General features: G+C 37.8%; 1 protein-coding gene across 6 annotated transcripts in view; it reads right to left on the bottom strand.

Moving 5' to 3' along the window:
* The window catches only part of cfap20dc (CFAP20 domain containing), a 30,349-nt gene extending 17,412 nt beyond the window's left edge, over positions 1–12,937 (bottom strand). For 3 of the 6 annotated variants that reach the window (XM_079341406.1, XM_079341411.1, XM_079341410.1), the window contains exons 1-12: positions 12,716–12,738; positions 12,504–12,593; positions 11,818–11,911; positions 11,650–11,722; positions 11,041–11,155; positions 10,769–10,916; positions 10,310–10,456; positions 7,856–8,013; positions 7,640–7,751; positions 6,860–6,982; positions 6,648–6,770; positions 4,419–4,690 (exon numbers count right to left, since the gene is read on the bottom strand). In XM_079341406.1, the coding sequence (XP_079197532.1) occupies positions 4,419–4,690; positions 6,648–6,770; positions 6,860–6,982; positions 7,640–7,751; positions 7,856–8,013; positions 10,310–10,456; positions 10,769–10,916; positions 11,041–11,155; positions 11,650–11,722; positions 11,818–11,911; positions 12,504–12,593; positions 12,716–12,736 (1,476 nt within the window). In that variant the 5' untranslated portion in view covers positions 12,737–12,738. Of the gene's footprint in view, positions 1–4,418; positions 4,691–6,647; positions 6,771–6,859; positions 6,983–7,639; positions 7,752–7,855; positions 8,014–10,309; positions 10,457–10,768; positions 10,917–11,040; positions 11,156–11,649; positions 11,723–11,817; positions 11,912–12,503; positions 12,594–12,715; positions 12,739–12,826 lie in introns of those variants that run through there. The other 3 variants (XM_079341407.1, XM_079341409.1, XM_079341408.1) reach the window with 3 other exon arrangements.
* Positions 12,938–18,573: the final 5,636 nt, after the last annotated feature.

Genomic DNA, 18,573 nt, shown 5'->3' with positions numbered 1-18,573 from the left:
ATGTTTCCCCCCCTCTCTCTGTCACACATTTCTCACTGTATCCAGTGTCTTATCTCTATAACAAATACATTTTAAAAAGCCCTCTGGGGAGCTGCTCCTGGCATGAGCACCAAATGCTGAAGGAGCAGGCGTGCAGCAGGTGGCAGTTGGAAAGGTAGAAGTCAAAGTGGTTGAAATTATTACACACCATCCTGCCTACTTGGCCTTCTTCTGTTGTTCTCTCCCTCGGGCATGTGGACTTTGACAGTGGGGTGTATATCTAAGGGCCTGGGAATAATTGGAGGGGAAGATCCTACAGCTTATAGATGGCTAAAGACTGGGGTATTTGGTGAGCAAGATGGGCGTGAGCGAAGTGAAGTGGGAGGGGCTCCACATAACTCACAAGAGAGAAGGCGGTAGCAAAAGATGCGACAGTACAGTCAGTACTCAAGGACTCCCCAGGAGGCTGAGATGCCTTAGGAGAGGTCAGACACAGAGGGAGCAGGCACAGGGGTGATAAGAACTGTCCCCAACCAGGGAGATTTGATTTTTAGGAAGTGGCTGTGGAAGTGCACAGCACAGTGACTACATGCCTGATGTCTTTGGCATTGCCTGGCTCTGATGGGTAAAAAAAGAAGAACTGGATGCTCTGTTGCTTTATTTGTGTTGCAGAGGAATAGCATGTTGTTTCAGGGATTGTCAGAGGCGACCAGAGTCTGATGTTATGTGTCTGTATGAGAAGTGGAGGCAGTCTGGGAGATGAAGAGGGCACCCATGAAGGGTAGCCAGCTTCTGTAGCCTGTAAAGCTCAAGACTGGTCTTCTGACTTCTCAAAGGGCTTTGACACCGCAAGTCACCTTACCAATTTACAAACTGATGGCAGAGGTTTCTATGTAAAGTAACCATCAGAAGTAACTAATAACATTCACAAATATTCAAACACCGCCAACAAAGCAGCAGGAGAGCAACTTGGTGTTAAGTGTCTTTCCCAAGGACATGATGAACACGTGGCTGCAGGAGCTGATCGAACCCTCGACCTTAAGGTTGTGAGACGACCGACTCTGAGTTATCAGAGTATTTCTGTCATCTATGCATATTACCAAATTGATATCAGGACATATTGATCAGTATTGAATTGATAGCAAATCAAGGCCAACAGAATCCAAATGGTATTGAATTGTAAAGTTTTGAACAGAACTCAGCTTTAATACTCATTTCTATCAAACAAGTACATTTTTCTTTTGTTACAGCTGGCTTCACTCTAATGGTGAGAAACAGCAGAGGAAAACTTTTTTTAGTGATCCAGCAGAAGTCTTGTAAAAGGCCTGACCAACATTTGAGAAAAAGAAATAGAATCGGCTGCTCTTTGGATATTTAAAAACAACAAAAACATTTCTTTCAAAGTTACTAACCAGAACACAATGTAAGGGTCATCAATGTCTAATGAATGTGTTGCATTTTTCGCCCATAAAACTCTAAATCTAAAATCCAAAATTGCAAGTTCTAGAAACTTCATCTTTCTATCTTTTTTTCCTGAATTTTGCTCCATGTCATCCACCTCTCGTATCAATGGAATATTTTTAAACTAACAACAGAAGGGTGTGTCATGATTGCTTTTCTCGTATTGTTGGCCTGCCCAAAAACAGTCAACCACTAACACAAAGAGCTCTACAACACTGACGAGATTGAACACTCAACACAAAGTCTCCAGAAAAACTTTGTCCATCAATCCCTGTCAACTGTTGTCTTTTCAATATACAGGTAAAAATATGAGCAATCTGTGTTCAGTTCCACCACATATCCTTTAGGCTTTCTTCATCATCAGCCTTCATAAAAAGATAAACATTTCAGCATAGTCTAGCCTCTTGTAGTGTGATAAAGGCGAGCTTTGGTAGTTTTTGAACTTAGTTGTTGGCTTGACGAGTAGCAATTTTGTGCTTTAAGTCTTCATTGGTTTAAATTTGGCTCTCTCATTTTCTACGATGAAGAGCGATGATTTCCAAAATGATCACTCAATTAAAAAGTAAAAAGTTGAATGGCAGCAAAAATAAAATTGCCCTTTAAAAGGCTGATTGCTTCAAAATAAAGTGCTTTACTCTGCCTTTCATTGCTTACTCTAGATCTTCTCCTACTGAATGACATTGCATCTTTCGACATCCTCCAATTCAAATCAAGTGGGTGCAGCTGATTTTAAAGTGTTAATTTGAAGACTTAAACACCCTTTCAGACACATTTTGGTGTTAATTCATTTTGAAATGATTTTATAAAATGTGTTCATGTATCATCTTTACCCCACGATTAATTCTTTTTACTTTTCCTTCCTTTCATTTTACTTCAAAGGAAAGAGATTCTTTGTCAATTTTAAAGTCTGAAGCCATATCATTGGCAACATGCTAAATATCAAAGTAAAACATTTTAAACATGCCAGTGGTGTCTCATGGTGTCAAAGCTCCACACTGTAATACTTGGCAAGTGTCCAAGCTACACTTTTCTTATAAGATTGGTTGGTAAACCATGTTAAATTCAAGTCAAGGAAACTGAAAATGATATCTGCATTTGACAAAGGTGAACAAGGGTGTCAAAATCATTCTGCAAAATAAAAACAGGAAAATAACCTTAAGATAAGAGTTATCTCTGGACTAAGAAGAAAGAGACCATTACTGTAGTTTACAAAGGTCATACAGAGAATACATTTCGTTTTGTTATATATCAAACCAGACCACCCTTATTTGAGTGTTCTCTACATGAACATTGCCACATGCGGGAATGTTGATGAAAAATATTCAGTATTGAGATTGACTGATACCAAAACCTGACATTTGCTGTTTAGGGGCAGTTTGAGTCAGTTTTTATATCAAGCAGAAATATAACAACAGTCATGCATTCTTTATTTTTGGTATGTGTCCCACATCACACAGGAACTATCAGGAAGAAATCGAAAAAAGGAAATATAAACATCCAAGCATCAGTCTGACACATGCATTCAGACACATTGCCAGCACCTGCTTCTCTTTACTCTTTGTCTCTACGTGGATTTTACTTTCAGCCTGGTGCAAAGAATACATTACTGTGATCCCAAAAGAAAATATCTGAGCTAAAGTTACAGCTCTACAATTAAAGACATTCTTAAATATGAGTCTTATTATAAAGCTTTCAATAATTTAAAGTTATTAGCATTTCTTTTGAAGATGATCGTATTTCTTATTTTCCCTGCTTAGCATAAAACAAATCCATTTCTTTTCTTATAAGCACCAGAACCCTCAGATGGTGATAAAAAAACAACCTTGAACTTGAAGTTTAAGTAACTAAAGGGAAAATATGTCCAATGAAAAACATAGGGGGAAAAAAATGCATAGTAAGAAATGTGCAACATGGACTATCACACTCCAAAACACAAAACATACCTTAAATAAACGATTAAAAAGAATCCTTCAATGAAAACTCATCTTTGCAGTCTGGTCTTTGTGTATTTGTGTATGTATATGTAAAAGAGATTTCCCTTTAGACACCAGATGGCCAATCTGGTCATGGTTTTGGTCTTATTTACCCCTCAATTCCACCAGATCTGTGTTCGGTCTGTCTCGGCTGATGTGTGTGCTTCCTCTTCCTCAGCGCCTGTGTTTTGACTGTTAAGAAAATAAACAGTAAACGTGTTTGTTTATGTGTTGATAAGGATTATATAGAGTTTTAGATCACATACATTGTATAATCTAACGCTGTCGCGAGTGAATCTGTTCAATTACCGCCAGAATTCCTTTGTCTAAGCACATCAGTTAGTCGTCTATGCATGCAGCAAGCGGAGAATGCAGCCAGTGGGTGATGATGGACGAGGGTGCACAGAGCCGTCACACACCAGAGCGGACACGCAATACATACAGATCTGGGGGAATTGAGTGTTGCTTGTTTCCCTTGTGTATAATGTTTCCAAGTTTGTTCTTTAGTGTTTTATTTGGTAATTTCTTATGCTTGTTTCTCTGTCTGTGAGTTCTGTGCGTCTTCAGTGTTTTATGTTTTACTTTGTAATTGTCCTCAGTGTTTCTAGTCTTGTTTATTCCTGCCTCTGTGTTTCTCTCAGTCCTGATCTTGTTGGTCTCAGCTGTGTTTGATTGACTCTGTGTATATTTAGTCTCTGTGTTTCTTACCCTCTGTTACAAATCATTGTTGTTTGTCTGTTCATGTTTTCTGTGATTCCCTGTGTTTTACCTTTTGGATTTTTTAGATAGACTTATTTTTTTGTTTTGTTTTGCCTTTTAGTTAAAATAAATAGATGTTTTTGGTTCTACTGCTATTGGGCCTAGTTCCTTGTTTCCATTTGTGACAAATCATGTTGGAGAACTCTTATCGTTTGCAATAGCAATCCACCTTGACATCAACTCCAAATGTAGATGTTATATGCAAAAGAACACCATGTATGTATCTGTCCCTAAAACCAGACATACCTCATCACTCTCACTGCCGAGGAAGTCATCTTCAGGCAGGGCCTCATACTGCCTTCTACTTCTGCTCTGAACCATCTCATATCCCGTCTCCAGCTTCTCCTGGTCACCCTGGCCTTGCCCCCGTTTGGGTGAATGTGGCTGGGATAAGAAAGTGAACACCTCTTGCAGAGTGAGCTCGGGCTCAGACCCCTCATTACTCTCCCAGCTGCTACAGACCTGCAGGTCACCAGACGAACCAGGTGGAATCGAACAGTAGGCCGACTCTGCTGGCTCTAAAAAAACATGTTAAAAAAAGGGCAGTTTAAACTTTAGAATGAGCGAGTTATCGTTCAGTAAACATACACTGTTGTCCTTGTATGTTAAACAACATGTGCAGCTCACATGAGAAAAAGTCTATTAGAATAGAGACTTGATTTAAACACAAAAAGACTTGGACTATCATAGAATAGAAATATCTAATTTCAGTGAGCAGAAAATCATTTTTAATTGTTACATTAGGTGGCTAATTTAATTCATGCTTATGTGATTATGAGCCCATAAACATGCACAATAACAATGTGCAAAGTTGAAATTAATTCCATCACTTGCCAAACATCAACATGAATTATATCTGCACTGACATTTTTGTAGGTTTATGTTAATTGCTCTGATTTGCTTTTACCTTTATGAGAACATGGCAGCATAAAAACAACAATCAGCAGTAACAACACCACTTTGTGGTAGAATTGTCAATCATGAAAAGAAAGCTCTCTGTGAAAATAGAATTACCCCCCCCCCCAACCCTGGGGGGTTTGATGTTTCAAACAAGCAGTCTAGTTGCAGATGTCTAGGTTCATTGAGAGAGAGAAAAAGCGAGTCAAATTGTTTGTTTACATTCACCCTGCTGTTCTGATCCCAGCTCATGGCCAAAAAAAGGATGTAGCAGTCGTAATATCAACCCAAGAAATCTTGGTTCCGGGTACAAAGAAAAATGTGCACAACGATAATTTCTTCTTATTCATCTGAGTTGTGATGATGGTGAAATAGAACTTGAATTTCTAGATTTTAAAATGTCAGCTCTTCGTAACTTCATAGCCTTAGACTAAGGATGGAATGTGTCACATTAAGCTCAGTGAGTTTTTAGTTTGTGGTTTCAAACTTATTTTTCTGAGTTATAACAGTGACTTTGATTGTTGGACCACATAACTGTTAATCAGTTCATCCTTGAGTCCAAAAAGTTCTCTTAAAGGTGTTCCTGATTCATCACGTTAACAAGAATTGAACAGATGGATTGGACAGACGGACGGATAAACGGGCAGATGGACAAAATGCAAACATAATACCTCCAGCCACGGCTATCATTGGCTCAGGGGCATCAAAAGCGCTGACTGCTTTAGAATCCTAATTTTTAAGCAAATACTGTTTCTACACTGCATCCATCATTAGATTTTCCACTTTATCTCAAGTAGAAAGACAACATTCGATGAGGAGTGTTACAATATGGTTTAGTGCAGCGTGCTTCATTAATTTTGTTCATCTTAAATTAAAGTCTAAATCATTCCTGTGCTCGAGCAGGGACAACTGAAACATTTAACTTCATGAATAGGTCTGAGCCTAGAGTAAGAGGCACCTCTATTTGAATGAGTGAGCAAATCTGAACCTCTCAACAGTATAATCATTTTCTCTAATTGCCCACTGTGTAGCAAACCCTTGGCCCAGGAGATGTCCCTCTGACTTTTGATTTAATGTGCCACATTACCATTAATGAACTGACTACTTTCTGTCTATGAGAAGGACTGCAGCAATGAAAAACATGCTATGGAAAAACATCCATGAATGAGCATTCAGGACACCATCATTTTGTGAGGACAGTGCAGGAGGTGTGTTTGTGTCTGCGGTGGTGGAGAAAGAGCTTGTAAATTTAAGTAGAGAGGTTCTTCTACAAAAATCCTGTGAATATCCTCGACGCAGGTTATGCAAAAATCTAAGAAAGGGAACAAAAGCCATGTGTGCAGTACAGAATGAGGCTTGTTAAAATTCATGCACTATTTTGAAGATGTGTTTTTCTAAAGTATAAAACAGCTACTTGGTCAAATCAGAGCATGCAAAGTAGATGTCAACACCACTCAAAATGCATATTTGTCTCTTTTGTTCTATCCCTCGCTGTCTTTGTACTTTAAACACCATCGCTCAGTCAGAAAGTGCTCCTCTCTTCTTGCTGATTCCTCCTGCTGTCCTGCTCAGGCTCACCTGCTGAAGGGTCCTCAGGCTTTTCTGTGTGGTTCCCAGGTTGCCTGCTCTCAGGCCTACTGGACGGAGGGGTGCAGATCTCTCTGGGCTTATTTGTCATTCTAGGCACCACATCTGGAGGAGCTATAAACCAGAATTGAATTCTTTTAAATTCTTTAAACCTCTCACCAAACCTTCATCTCAGAGTATAACCTGCAGTGCACACAGTTTACCAGATGTTGCGGGCTTCTCTATTCCAACACCGCAGACCCGCAGCTTTTTCGATCCCAGCTTTCCCAACACTTTGTTTTTTGGTGGGTGTGGCTGGAAACTGCCAGGTGTTTCCGCATGAAGCACTATCAACATTAAAAAGAACACTCTCTCACACAAAACAGTCAAACCAAAATGTTAATGAATGGGGGTGGTTTACAAACTATGCTTTAGTGCAGGGAAAACGCATCAAACTACATTATGTTCACCTGGATTAAGACATTGGCAGGCTAAAAGATTTGTTGTTTTAAGGGTGGTGCGAAAGCAGTATTAGAAATGCTTAGAACCAACAGACAGATCTTAGAAGAATAATGGTTTGCACAGTTAGGATCAAAACAGCTGAATTGCAGGGAATATAATTTCCACTTATATACCATGGAGTACACTTTGAGTCTCACCCTTATAAGCCTCAACTTCATCGTACAAATATTATATTCAGAAAAAAATGGTGTCATCCAGGGCAGTGGGCGTGTAAAATTATAAAGTCAAATTCTACTGGATATGTACTTTTTTTTTAAAACTCAAACCTGCTTTTATTTTTGCTCATTTCATATTTGAAAACCAAAAGAGGGTCAGCAAGGCCAGCCTATTCATAGTAAACGCCAGCCTGCCATTAAAGTAAACAAAAAATAAAAGAACAATGATAAAAAAAGTTTGCATAGCTTGACATGATATCTCGATGCTCAGGGCATATTGAAGTGTACAAACCATGCAGGCTTGATTAAACAGCACTAAGAGTTTACCCTCAAGAAGAACTTGCGAACTTTGTTCTCCTCGTGATAATGTTTCACTCAGGCTAGCAGGGCTCGGACACTCTGCGGAAACATTTTGTTTCATTCTACTGGATGAGGACCGCTGCAGGGAAGAGAGAAAGAAATGTTTGTACACATTTATAATTTGAAATGATAGCCCACATTAAGCCAATTTATTATCTAATATTATTAGTTATTTGAGTTTACCATATTTGAGACAAGGAGTGAGCTTTTTTCGGTTCTGTTTGTGGCCGGGCTGCTCTTTATCTCAGTTTGAGATTGTGGCCCTGAGACCTTGGAACTCGTCACTGTGTGCGAAATGCCCTTGGGTTTTTTTCTTCTGGGAATTCCTGACGGACCAGAACCTGCAATGAAAGTCCAATGATGGTCTTTGTTTTTTAGATAAGATTGACTGAGCTAAAAGTCGTCTTACAGCTTTGTGTATTTTCTTTCAAAATAAAACAATCAAGACTACTCTTATTTTGTAGTACAAAACAAAATCTTTGGACCTCGACTTCTTGTTATGTAGGGCTTCTAGTTTAAAAAATCTTCTTGAAATTGTCAGTCTGTAAACGATCAAGACACCACTAAATCAAGTCGCATAATTCGCACAGATGATAAAAGCAGGATTTATGCAAGTTCAATTCATTTTCTCAGACAAACATGTTTTAGATCAGTAAAGAGCTGCCTTCATTCTGGCCATGATACTTGTTTAAATGGACCTTTATTTTCAATTTTTTTAAAAAGTCAGGTTGTTGTTATATGAAGTCGTTTGGTGAGACTTAAAGAACCTACAGTACAAAGTTTACCAACAGAGAGAGCTATAAACATCTGTTCTTCTTGAATCCAGCTGCTGAATAAACAAGTTCTACAAAACACACAGGATGGTCAGACTGAGCAGAAGGTGCAGAAGAAGAAAACAACGTCTCGCTCCTTTGATGCTGCAGATTCACAGCTCAGCTTATGAGCCAGGTTTTATGAGAGGGTACATTTATGATTTAAACTTACACGTGAAAATGATGAGGGAAAGATACCACACTTAAAAGAAAGCTGGTTGTCGGAAAAATATCTCGAGGAGTGATTTTGATCCGTGAAAATGTTCTGACCTCGAGGAAAAACAATCGTCCTTTGCTGTAAGAGCTAATGACGGTTTGTTTGTTGATGCGTGACAAAAAACTGCCTGCTTCCTTTTAACAGTTTCTGACAGATTGGGCACTGAAGCCACAGCATTCACCGAGCAACTTTGTCACAGTGAAATGATATGCCTACTTTAATAGCAATCGTTTTAATTATGATTAGGAATGTTATGCTAATAATGCAGATGCTAATTATGAAAAGCGATTTCTCGTGTGCTGGATGCTGCTCTCTTCTTTGGGTAATGCCGGTTGACTCAACACAACTTCGACAGCTGTCAGAACAAATAAATAAGCGCTGATAAAAAGGCCACAGAGGCGGCAGAGCTGGATTACTGGTGCATGTCTTTTGATATGAGGAGATAATTGCAGCTCACTGAGAACAGGTGAGGTGCAAATGAACACAAAGATGAGAACCATCGGAATTTTCATACAGGGAAAACAAATGGATTGTCATCCACGTCTCTTTGTATACAGACTTTTCTCTCTATGATATCATTTTGATAATTCTGTGTATTTTCTGCTTTTCATTTGGAGACTGTGGCTGATAGCCGTAAATTCAATATGTACTTTAAGTTACTCTAAAAACAACATAATCTGATTCTGTTTGACATTTTAGAAGATATTCACTTAATGGATCCAAAACAAAAAACAAAAAAAATAAGACCAACTGAATGAAACGCTCATACATGAAGGTTAAATATCTCATTCCAATATGAGGATGATGCTGTTTCACTTTCTCTCTCTCCTGGGAGGACTTTCAGTGAGATTTTCTCCCATGCATCCATGAGTACAGTATCAGAATCAGAAATACATTATTAATCCCAGGGGGAAATTTGGTTGACAACGTAGCATAAAAACACAGTACAGCAGATACTGTGTACTGGAGGGCTCTGATGTTGGCCATGAGGCCTAAGTCGTATTCTGCATCTCATTATGCCCCAAAGATTCTGGATGCCTTTTGAAGCAGGTGAATTAATTTGTAAGTGTAGAAATGCACATCCTCATCACCTGCCCTGGCTATCAGGGCCTGTTCAGAGCTGTACTCACATCAAGTGTCAACTAAACTGTAACAAAGCCCAGCTCACAACCACAACTACAGTTTGAGTGTTAAAACTAAAGTTTTTAAAATCAAACAAAATCAAAGTAAACTATAGTGCTTAATGCCCAGAATCAAGTGTGTTTCTTATTGGGTTATAACTATGGAGGCATTCATTTGAAGGTATGGTGTAAAGGTGGGGGTACTGCAGCTTGGTATCTTACTTCTTTTGTTGGTTTTATACTTCATAATTAATATAATTTGGTAAAATGACAAGCTACAACATTTCATGTAGTAAGTGAAAAGTATGTTTTTCACCTAATGTAGAGGGGTAGAAGTACAACGTAAAATGAAACAGATTTGCTCAGTTACTAAGTACAAGTGCACTAAACATGTGGATAATGTGCAGCAGTTGTTAAGTAATTGTTCTTCGTTTACCCCCTCCACCTAGGAACCATTTCACATGAAATGTGGTCTGCTCTTACCTACCAGAGTCAGAGCTCGACGGTCCAGCCCTCTCAGCCGCCTTCTGTAAACTCTGCATGTTGAGCACCTGAGTCACATGGCTGACACCCTGTGGGAAGTGACACCCACGAGGTATCAAGTCCATCAGACCAGATCCACTGAGGGAAATATCTAGATGAAACAAAAGAACAGAAACAATATGTGATTCATCCTAATTATAGAATAGAGCAAACCCTTTGACATAGAAAGACACCAAAGTAAAAGCTGTGTTTACTGGTAGGTGTGTAGATGTGAACAAAGTGCAGCTTTACAGCAGAGATTTATGTGAGTTTTCAAAAACATAAGCTCGAAGTTATTACAGAAAAGAGCAAACTGTCACACAATAACAAATTAACTCTTAACAAAATCAACTCATATGCTACGTATATCTTTTAAAAGACAAACCACTGAGGGGCATCAAGGTAATCTGATAAACTCCATTACCATCATCTGAAACTCCGGAGGGCTCCGGTTTGATAGTGAGGATTCTGCGAACTTTACAGGAAGCATACAAAGTGATTCCATCCAGTCCCAAAAATCCTTTGAATAGTTCATCCGAGAATGAAACAAGGTCGATGCACAAAGTCGACCACTGCACAAATAGAAACCATATTATTCCATAGTTACAAGGACACAGCTAAACATCTTCTATAAAGAAGCCCGCACAGATGACAGCAAATACTAAGGATGGTGTCAAATAGAAGTTGGATACTCACAGTATTACGTTTCAAGCCTACAAATGGTATCTTTGCATGCAAAAGGGTGGCAGACAACTCTTTGTGCACTGTTGATAAGTGAAGTCTTCTTTTGAGGTGCTGTGAATCAGTTATTCTGTGCGTAACAAACAACAGAACATATAGATGCGGAGCATGAATGGTGTCACTGAAAAGTCATGACCAGTGAGAACACCACAGGCTGTTTCTAACTCAACTTCTTAAAGGGTTTTTTTTTTTTTACTTTTATCTACACAATCAGCTGTCAGGACGTGGAAGAAAAACAACTATATTACCCAAGATTCATTTTTTTATGACAGTATGTCTTTCTATCTACAGTGTGTTTTTTAAATCATTCCTGGTTTTACAAAATCTGGCTTTCTTGCTACATATAAATTAGTTTTTTTTTAAATGTTTTTCCCCGAGTGTCTGAAGGGCATTCACCTTGATTCTGTAATTATCTTGTGTCATTAACTGGGAATTATAATTAACAGTTCTCTTAAATTAGAGTAATATTTAAAAGGGTAGGTTTACAGTCTACTATGGCTACCATATTGTGTGTCAAAACAATAATATATAAGAATATATCTTTTTGCTTTTTGCAGTACTTACACAAGCTCTATGGAAAAATCTTTAAGCTGAGGAATATTCACTTGAAGCACCAAGAATCTTTGGAGAAGCCCGACTATAAAAACCACAGACAGAAAAAAAAATGACTCTGAACATGTAAGAATAACAAAGCGTCATTTATAAATAGATTCAGGTATGGATGTGACTTACGAGACATTTTCCCATTCTCTGGCATTTGCATCTTGACTGTCTGGCTGCTTCCTTCAAGGCAATAAACAAATCCTCGGACTTCTTTATCATACTCCTGGACAAAAAAAAAAAAAAAGAGTCCTTGCTAAGTGGGATCGTGTGTAGAGCCTGCTTCTTTAGTGCAACTCCTGCAAATGTGTTTATTTAATGAGGTTTGATGGTATCACAATATGTCAAAACAGCTCACTGACCAAAAGATCCACTGTCTGAGAAGTGATGAAAAAAAGTTTTATAAAGACTAGCAGGGTTCCAGTCTTATAAAATGAACACAGAGAGGCAAGAGTTCAATTGTTGTCTGTGATAATGCATTTCTATTATTGCATTTCTATTGTCCCTCTTTCTTAACCAACCTCACCCACAGTTTCAATATGTTATGTGATGCAGCATTACTATGTGATCAATGTGGACTTCAACAAGTCAGTGTTGGAAATGATTGGTCTTCAAGTCAGTTTTTGATGCATCATTTGATTGATCTATTCAGGTGGGTAAATCACAATTAAACTGCATGTTGTCTTATTCTGTATTAGCCTACGTGTCTTACTTTACTGTGATGGGTCTACATAAAGATTAGGTAAATTTGACTTTAATGGGAGCAAATAGTCACCGTGAATCATCGCCAAGTCGATAATGCAACTTTGTAAACGCACCCTGTGTATAGTCGACGGTCCTCCGCTCAGTTTCCATTTAGCTACTGGGTCTTTACCCTGTGCACTGAAAACCTCCACCGCTGCTCCACCCTGCCACAAACAACACCAAGGTGTGCAGCCTTTGTTACACCACAATGCCAAAGCTCACAGCAGACACATTTATAAACAAATAACAGACACCGCATTATCTAGGTTAGCAATAATAAACGTACCTGGTAATTATTCTTGAACATTTTACGTTGTCACGTCAAATTAAGCGGTTGATGCTCGAGCGCACCTTACTTTGATAAAATCGGTAATTTCGGTAGATGGCTTAAATTTACGTCGTTACGAAATTTAAGAAGCGTCAACTCGAAAAAGCAGCGTATTAGATATTTTTAAGCAACAGTTGTGGGACACCATTTTAGCTTGTAAACAGGTCACCATGGTTACGAGACGCTACTCAACAATCTTACGATCGAGGCTCGTCCCACGTACACATCAATAGGTACTCACTAGTTTCCTGTAATGGGCTGGTGACAGCAGAGGGTCAAGTGAAAAGTCAAATAAGAGCTTTTTACGTTAAATTAACACCCTTAAGAAGATGTAAATTACATGTTAAATGATTGCTATCCTAACTTAAAAAACTGACAGACCTATTCTACATTTGAATTGTTGTTTCAATTTTCAATTTCCGCCTGAACTACATTTGTGTTTTAGTGTGTTTAAAAAAATAAAATGGTATTAAAAACAACTTTGCTCAGTAGTAGTTAATAACTACCTATCCTGTCCACATTTGGTGACATTCTGATTTTGATTTCCTACATGTAATAAGGCTGGAGCTCTAATGTTCACTATTTTCATTTTTTTGGTAAGATGCATAAAACGTCCAAAAAAGTAATGGTGCAAGAAAATATTTGTATACAACCACCATTTTTATAAACTAGACATGTTCAAGTTATGAAAAAATATAGTTGTGCTTTGTTCTAGCTCGGGTAGGGGTATCTCAACTTTTAGCTGCCCAAGTTCCTCTGCTAGTTATAATAAACAGCTAAACAAAGGTCTAGCCCACAGGTTCACAAGTAACATGGGGACAAAGTGGAACTTATGATAGTTATTTGAATTGTGACAAAATGAGCTACAGCCGTTTTAGCAGTCTACAGTAACTGAACAAAAACAAACAGTGAATATCAATAATGATAGCGTATATAAAATTATTTTTTCTTTTCTAGCTCTGGTGTTGTTTTTCTTATTATAGGCTACCATGGCGGATGGATAGGCCATGTAAGTTTGGTCTTGATAGATAAAGTTACGGAAATAAACAAATGTCGACCCCTTAGGTCAATCCTTGTTTCCTCTGTGTTCTCTCTGAAATTTGTTAAGAAAATCCCTTAAATTCATTAAGGCCTAGTCACAAAGCAATATCTCCAGGTAGGCTGCTGCCTCACATTTTTTTTAGAAAGAAAAGTATTAAAATTAATTGTTGTCAGTTGTTATTCCAATGTTCTTAAATCTGGGAAGTAGGCTATTAAATCGTATATCGTAAGGCTTTGTTTTTCTGAATTTTGATTGCAAACTTTTTTTTTTTTTTTTTTCTCATGGCCTATAGACCTATACCTGGGCTCAAGTGGAATAAAAAATAGTTGCTAATAGCCTTCCACCCAATCACATTTTAGGTTTCCTACAAAGTGGGATAGGAGGTTTTAAAGATATATAGATGGGTTTTTTTTTTAACAAAACAGTTAAATACAGTATAAATACTGTAGGTCTGCATAAAGTAGTTGCCTATATTCTCTTGAAATGCAAAAAGCAAACAAAAAAACGTGTTGCCATTGTCATTGTTGCTTTGTTTACCCTGGCAGCAGTGCTATAATGAGATCAAAAACATGTCTTTATAATTAGCTACAAAGGGAGACCAGATACGGTAGTACTGTATGGCTTACGGCTTAATAACATGTTTTACATGTATCTGACTTCAAACATGTGATGGTCTCAGTTATTTATAGAACAAAATAATACAGAAAAAATAAATCTGTCCAGTCACACCTGCGACTGCAGTTGAGTTTAATTGTTCCTGAACAAATGTCATTGCACACTTTCATATCTCTGTCCCAGTTTTTCTTCTGTTGGATTTCTTGTTTCCAGAATCAGAGTCCTTTTTTAAAAAAGGCACTTCAGATGTTATAGCAAAACCTTAGCTTTTCTTCTCCAGAAACATTTTCAGAATAACCAACAAGAATGCATTACAGGAAGGATGAACACAATATATGTTAGAATAGTAGAGAGGACAAATCTATCATTGTCATTTATGAGATGTTGGCTAAGTCTCAACCCCTCCTGGAGGGGTCATAAAACAATCTAGTAAAACTACTGTAAATGTTGAGTCGTGTAACACAGACATGAGACAGAAGGTACAAAAGACTTGTTAATTAAAATGTTTCAGACGGTGTCGACTTTGCAAAGTTTAAAGCTCCTGTGATGAGTTGTTGGCTGGTTATGAAAGGGATTTAAATGAATACTGATGCCTTTTATAAAACCTACAAAAGCAAACCAGGCCAGCAGGAAAAACAGTGGTTACTTTATAGTTCATTTTGATGCCCATTTCTTTGGCTGCAGCGAGGTACCTTGATTTTGTATCAATAACGGTGACCCCTGTGGACAAAATGGTGTGTTTGAAGTCTAAGCTGATCCTGTCTTGTGCATGAAGTATTATGTTAATATTAAAAAAATAACACACATTACTCACTAAATCTTTTCTGAAATATTTCCTCTGACACACTTATAAATAATGATCTAATTTGCTTATATACTGTATCATATAAAGAGGCTTATTGCATGAGCTCTTAGTATACTAATATGTTCCTTTCTTGTTGGCCATTATATGGCCATAGATAGATAGTTAGATATTTTTGTAACCAGGGTGATATGTTGTGTTGTATTTATCACTGTCATAAAAGCTTCCTTAGCATGCATAGAACTTATATCTTAACATGAAGAGCACTTGAAGTGATAGCCACTTCAACCCTCAACTCCTTCACCCCTCCACTTAGACTTAGTAAAGAGTGCCCTTTCTGTATCACTGCAGTATTATGACTCTCAATGCAAAGCAGTGTAAGGCAGAAACAGTATCAACAGTGCATGGCACATTTAAAGTTTCATAATTAACTTTTTTCTCGGTACAGGAATGTCTTGATGCTGATTGTGACAGACAGCCTCATTAAAAGAAAGCCTGGTATGCAGTGAACATTGACGAATACGGTATGGAGAAATCAGTTAATAAATCAGCGCTTGTTAGCATACTTAATTATGACTAATTATTCACTCATTATTTTGAAAAGAATCTATTAATTTGCATCAGTCAAAACACATCAATTAGTGTAGACAATGTTAGTTTTGATATTCTGTAGAGTGACAGTCAGACAAGATGGTATTTAATTGTTGTAATGACTGGATTTATGCAAACTTTCCCTTATGGTGTTTTTATAATAACACTTTGAATGCAGTTAAGGCTCCAGAAGTACGATCATCACAACCAAAAAGCAGCATTCTAATAAGACAAGTTTTAATGTCTTTTCTTAGGTGTATGAGTCTTAAATTCATGCAGGAAGGGACCTTTACAGATTAGTCATCTGACTGAAGTGCTTCTCTACTGTAGCATACATACTGTATTGCACAGCAGCTGATCTCTACTGTAATCGTATTTGTATTGATCCTGTCTAGGTTGTTCCTTCTAATGGTTATCATCAATGAAGCATGAGCTTCTTTCAGAGTAAAAAATGTAATCATTCACTGGAATGGCCATGCAACGGTTTCCCAGAAACCTGCACTTTACAGCCTTGTTTGCCTACATCCAAAGGTCAAAGTTTCAAAAGGAATTACTCTTTTATTTTTAAACTCACAATAACCATTGTCAATAAGGTATAGCTAAGTTAGTGTATTATCAACTGAATTTTTTATGCATAACCACGTAAGAAACATGAGAAACCTTTTTAATATATTTCACATCTGTTTGTGCTGATGTGAAATTATTATTCATGATTATTCAATGAATTGAAGAGGCTTTGCTTTTTGAAAAAAGATTCTTCATCACCATTAAATATAGGTGAACATTGTGTGTGTTTGTGGGGGGGTAGCTGTATATTCAGATTGAGATGAGTTAACAATGAGTATATTACACAATATGGAACTGTGATTAAAAAAATGATGGCCTGTGGGGTTTCAAAGATCCCATATTCTAATCATTCAATGTTCATATTGTCATTTGTGCAACGTATAGAGAATATTTGCATGATTTGCAGCATTTTTTATTTTTTTTTGTACTGGTGTTCGTAAAAAACGTTTGTTTCAGCTTGTGTCTCTTTAAGGACCCCTCCTCCACAGGACCACTTTCAACTGACAGCTCTCTGGAAGCCTTCCTGAGTGCAGAACGCTGCAGGGCTGCCAGGGGAGGGCTGCTCTCCGGTGATGGGAGAAGAGAGAGTCGATGTAAGGGGTTTGAACAGCTCACAGAAGCCTGAAGCTGTCTTGTGAAATCTTTGTTTTCATACCAGGGATCTATCACGTGATTTCCAAAATAAACCATTTAGCGCCCTCTGCATTATACGTTTACCTCATCATCGAAAACTTTGCCCATGTTTAGAATTGGCCTCCAGCATTGTAAAACAATACTGTATGCAAGATTTAATATGGGGATCCGCAAAAACTTTAATTTGAAGCATAAAAACACAATAAAAAAAACAAAGTCCCATTGCTATATTTAGTTAAACACAGTCTGTAATTTTGGTACAGTGTCCCACTATGGCAGATCACTATGAAAGTTGACTATAACTCAGACATTTCTACCAGCATAAGAAACGTTTCGTTTTCTACATTTGAATATTGTGAAATATGGCCAGTTTTGCTTAGGAAAACATCTGAGTAAACATGTATTTCTTTGAACTGTGCACTAGTGCAATTTTCACCTTAAATCTCCTCAATTATTTTGTCTTTGGCTGATGGTGTTTCAATAAAATATCAACCAGATTAGATTAGAGAACCTGCACTGAAAAGTGTGAGCTGGGAACAGATAATGAGCATGTGACTGTCATTGTGGAAAATTAGCCTTAGGCTTCAGCTAAAGTCAGTCAAATCTGTGTCATGATGGAAGTGTTGATTAATTTGTCAAAAAAAATCCTTTTTCCAAATTCCATTTTAATGGTGCTCCAAAAGAATGGGCCACCTCTCTGACAGGCGATAATTCACATGCATGGCTGCAGACAAACAGGCTGCTTTCAGAATTTAAAGATTTAGTGAGCAGAAATTTGGATAATCAAGTCTGCAGTATAGGGTGGGGGATTTTCTTATGCTGCAGGATAACCGATAAATGAATAGAACTCACACAGTACTACCTCTAAAAAGCTATCCTTCCTTCTGTGTCTTTCATCTGTAACTCAAACGTGGTCAGAGATGATACTGTGGAGAAGCAGAGATTGATGACTGTGTCTGTGAAATGCAGACACTAAGCTGGTGAGCTTTGAATTGGCTGGGACTACGAGGCACATGATGAAAATACATTGCCTTTGTGATCTTTTTGAAGAAAACTGGGGAGGTCTTTTCCAGGTTACAGTAGCTTAGCTCCAAAAGGGTAATGATGAAAAATGGACTATGCCACATGAAGTCACTCATGCTCGACTACCCAACCTTCATTTCTCAGAGCAATAGGCCTACTTACTTTAAGTGTTGTGAGTCGTGTTTCTGTCATATAGTGACCCTGACAAGGAGAACATCATTAGGCAGCAATTAGGATCTGAACTACAACTACTCTCTTGGCCGTTGTCTTGTTTATTAGAATTTTGACAGGAATTCCCATTCACAAGATAAAGTACAAGCGTCTATCATCACCTTATTTATGATTTCCATGAATATCAGTGTATAATTCTATGTAAGTCATCTATTTTAGTTGTCTGATTGAGTACATCCATGTTCCTCATACAATTACATGCATTCAATACATTACGTGTCCTGTTAGCACCTATTTATATGACTATAACTTGATAAAGTCATTCCTGTGTAAGGCTGTGTGTGTGTTCAACCGATCTCACCTATGAGACCT

The sequence above is a fragment of the Symphodus melops genome (assembly GCF_947650265.1).
Source record: "Symphodus melops genome assembly, chromosome: 4".
Lineage (NCBI taxonomy): Eukaryota > Metazoa > Chordata > Actinopteri > Labriformes > Labridae > Symphodus > Symphodus melops.
Note: the sequence above shows the minus strand (reverse complement) of the source record. Positions and strands in the feature narration are given on the sequence as shown.